The sequence below is a fragment of the Lolium rigidum genome, chromosome 1 (assembly GCF_022539505.1).
Source record: "Lolium rigidum isolate FL_2022 chromosome 1, APGP_CSIRO_Lrig_0.1, whole genome shotgun sequence".
Lineage (NCBI taxonomy): Eukaryota > Viridiplantae > Streptophyta > Magnoliopsida > Poales > Poaceae > Lolium > Lolium rigidum.
In genome coordinates this window covers 160,111,668-160,115,390 of record NC_061508.1, presented here as the reverse complement: position 1 = coordinate 160,115,390, position 3,723 = coordinate 160,111,668, and the positions used below count along the sequence as shown (strand labels likewise).

The following is a 3,723-nucleotide window of genomic DNA, read 5'->3' as shown; positions in this document are numbered from 1 at the left end:
TACAATATTATTATCTACATCACAATATTTTTTTGATTTTTTAAACATATTTAAAATGAAATTTTCCTGTTACATGTAAAAATTGAACTTTTTTAAGAATAGATAACAGTCAAATGTCCATGTCTCATCTTATGATTGGAAGAATAATCGATTTATGGTCAATTAAAAAATAGTTGAGTACCAAATAGACTCCCCCTCTCTCACAGTTAGATTGCGTTGCATGCATAGTTTTTCAATCATAGCTCTTGCATGCTCCCGCATGGTCTGCGCGAGCAAACCCTCGCTTCCACGAACACCTTCCCCGACACGCAGGAGTAGTCCTTCCCCTTTCCCTTCCCTGGCATTGGCGCACAGTGCGAGTCGTCAGAGCAGACACAAAGCCCTTCGATGGCGCAACCCCTTCCAACGACGTTGGGGCTCCCGTTGATGCCGAGCACCTGGTCGCTCCACTCGCTGGAGAAGATACCGTCTGGATCGTACCTGGCCTTCACTTTGAGAAATTCTTGGGCCTTGGGGTACTTGGCGATGACGCCGTCGAAGGCATAGTTGCGGTTCTTGCCCCAGTGCGGAATGGCGCCGTACTTGTTCAATGCCAGCTGCTCGAGCTCGTCCATCACGTTCGCATGCGCCCGCGGCTCACCCTCCGTGAAGCTCCGGTAGTATGTAAAGTCGAAGATGATGGAGTCCTCAGAGTTGCCGAGGTACGCGGAGGATGACCTCACGTAGCGGAGCAGCACGCCGAGCATGGCGTCCAGGTCACAAAAGGCGCGCGGGTTGTGGTCGCGGAGCTTCTGCACCTCAACGATGTACGCAGGTGCCTTGGAGACGGCGATGCTGAAGCCGGAGCTGTAGAAGAAGGGGCCCGGGATGCGCGGGTCCCATGGACAAGCGTAGTTATCTGGGCTACTAATGCACGTGCCAGACGCCTGGATGCGGTTCTGGAACCCCACCACCGGAAACCCTTTGAAGGAGCCGTTGGTGGTGAACCCGTTCCCATGCAACTCAAACAACGTGGATGGGACCCTCGCCGCCAGCCACCGGGCGATGTTACTATCATACTTCTCTAGGAAGTCATGCACTGCTCTAGCGGCGGTGAGCATGAGTGTTGGGTTGGCACGGAAGCCGATGTAGTCGTTGAGGCTGTTGCCCGGTGTAGAGGTAGTGACACGGTCGTCCGAGCGGTAGATGACCTTTCGCAGCCACGGCAGCCACGTCATGTCGCCGAACTCGTGCAGATCACCCCACACTGCCGCCTGCACCGCGAAATCAGTGTCGTCGCGCTTCTCGAGCGTCACCGATCGCTTGAACATCGGCTGCAACTTCAGTGTAACCTGCACATTGCCCATATATGTTAGCGATTGCCGAGCAAATCTTTTTGAGGAAAAGAAGACAACTTTATATTTTAATTAATTATAGAAAGTTGGCTCGGTTTATGAAGAAAACCAGGGCTGAAAACCATGCAACACCACCCGACAAACAAGAGAACAACATAACAAAGAGGAGAGTAGTATCATTTTATTACCCCAAGGCAACTGCGACTAGAGTGAGTAGTTAAGTTCTTTAAGATTCATTCATGGTTGAACAGCAGATCGTATACTGTATATAGGCGTGTGCGTGAATGCATCCGAAGCATTTGAATGCGTAGAAAGCCAAGTACAGGTACACTTGGTAGTACGTACCTGGGATACGACGCCAAGAACACCGAGGGACACCTTGACCGCGTCGAGGTCGGGGTCGCCAATGCCGAGCTCCCTCACAACGGCGAAACCCTGGCTAGCCGGCGCCGGCGTGACGATCCTCATTCCTACCACGTACTCGTGCACGGCGCTTCCCTTGCCCCACAATGAGCTACCGTGGGCACCCGTCGCCAGGAGTCCACCGATGGTCAGGCCGGTCCAGTAGGGGGAGTGAGGCAGCGCTAGCCCGGCCGCGGCAGCGTCCTGGATCAGATCCTTGAGCAGCATGCCGCTCTCCACCGTCATCAAGCCGCTGGAGGTGTCGACGCTCACCGTCCGGTTGAGGCGCTCCGTGCTGATGATCGTGCCGTCGCTGCCGCCAGGGCAGGCTAGCTTGGGGAAGCTGTGGGAGTGCTTGGTGGCCGCCTTGACCTTACGCTTGGCCGCGGCAGCGGCTGCCACAGCTGCGACGAGCTCCTGCTCTGTGCTTGGGAAGGTGGCGTTGGCCGCACGGCAGATGGTGCGGTCCGGGAAGGAGCCGTACGCATTGGTCACGGTGCAGTTGGACGTGCCATGTGCGCAGGCCACCGGCTCAGGCGACGAGCTCGATCTAGCAACGGCAAGGAGAAGACCGAGGAGGAGAACCACCAGGACCATTCCACTTTCCATAGCTCTTTCACCTGTAATGTCCCGAGTCTCTCTTGTGGAAGGTTAGAACGAATGTGTAGATTTAGCTGTTTGGTTTTATTTATCCCTTTATTTATAATAAATCAGAGCGACATCGTGTTTCGAGGAGAACGAATGTATAATGACTGGCAAGGTCGGCATGCATGGCCAGCTTTGGCTGGAGCTTCCTCACATGTTAATTTACAATCCACACAAAGTCAATGGATGCTCCCCTACGCATATACTATCTCAATTTCAAAGTCAATGGATGATCGAATAAATGGTTGAAGATCCTTGCTTATTTTGTGTACCACTATTAAACTTCTAATCCAAGTACACGGCTGGCGAGTATATATGAAAACGACCATAGGGCCATTCATTGTGTATAGAATATCGGATTGTATTTTGTAGATCTCGGATCGGGTTGTGAGGTGAGAAGTTTCATCGGATTAAGGATGGCAATTTTACCCACGGGCACAGGTACCCGCGGGTACCGTACCCGTATGGGCAGGGTATGGGTACACTTTCATGCCCATGGGTAGTACCCATACCCTACCCGTTAAGTCATGGGTAGGGCACGGGTATAGCTTTGTACCCACGGGTATACCTATACCCTGCCCGTTTATTGTCAATTTCTTACGTGACACGTCTACTTTTGTTTACTTATGAGTTACTATATGAGAATGGAATTTTCATTTTTTTAATTGTTATGTACTAAACTACTTGTTATCGAGTTGAGATAATTCATTTTTTAATCGAGTTTGTTATTGATAAATGTAAAATTGCGAGTGACTTGTGTACAATTTAACCTACCCACCGGATACCCAATGGGTACGGGTACCCGCCGGGTATGGGTATGGGTAAACTTTTATACCCATGGGCACGGGTATGGGTAGAAGTTTGTACCCATCGACTATACGGGTATGGGTATGGTATTGCTCTACCCTGCCCATACCCTGCCCATTGCCATCATCTGGGGTTCTCTCTTCCAGTGAGTGGCTACGCGTTACTAGACTACGCTGGCTTGTTGTCTCGCATTTTTTTTTAAATATAAGGCCTAAGCCCAAACTGGGCTTAGGCCTTGCATTTTGATACTCCGTATTTATGTTTTTTTTCTTCTTAACCTTACATTTGTTTTATTGGTGTGCCTCTCCTGACTACCATCATATTAGATTTGTAGTTGCAGATCGTTAGGAAAGTCTGCAAGTTGTTTTATTTCAAGTCCTTTGGTTAGACAATCTTGCAGGGTCCATTTTCTCATCTGCAGTGCGGTAATAAGAATGTGAGGAATCAGTCTGCAGCTGTCAAAACCTGCAGCAAATTAAACTTGGGGAGAATAAGCATCTTTGGTTAGATAATCTTTCTCACGAGTACTGCAAGT

General features: G+C 50.1%; 1 protein-coding gene across 1 annotated transcript; it reads right to left on the bottom strand.

Moving 5' to 3' along the window:
- Nucleotides 1–236: 236 nt before the first annotated feature.
- On the bottom strand, nt 237–2,345 carry LOC124653052 (probable L-gulonolactone oxidase 6). The gene is made up of 2 exons (XM_047192110.1): nt 1,680–2,345; nt 237–1,331 (listed from the first exon to the last, which is right to left on the bottom strand). Exons 1-2 carry the CDS (start codon nt 2,343–2,345, stop codon nt 237–239), a joined length of 1,761 nt encoding a protein of 586 aa, XP_047048066.1.
- Nucleotides 2,346–3,723: the final 1,378 nt, after the last annotated feature.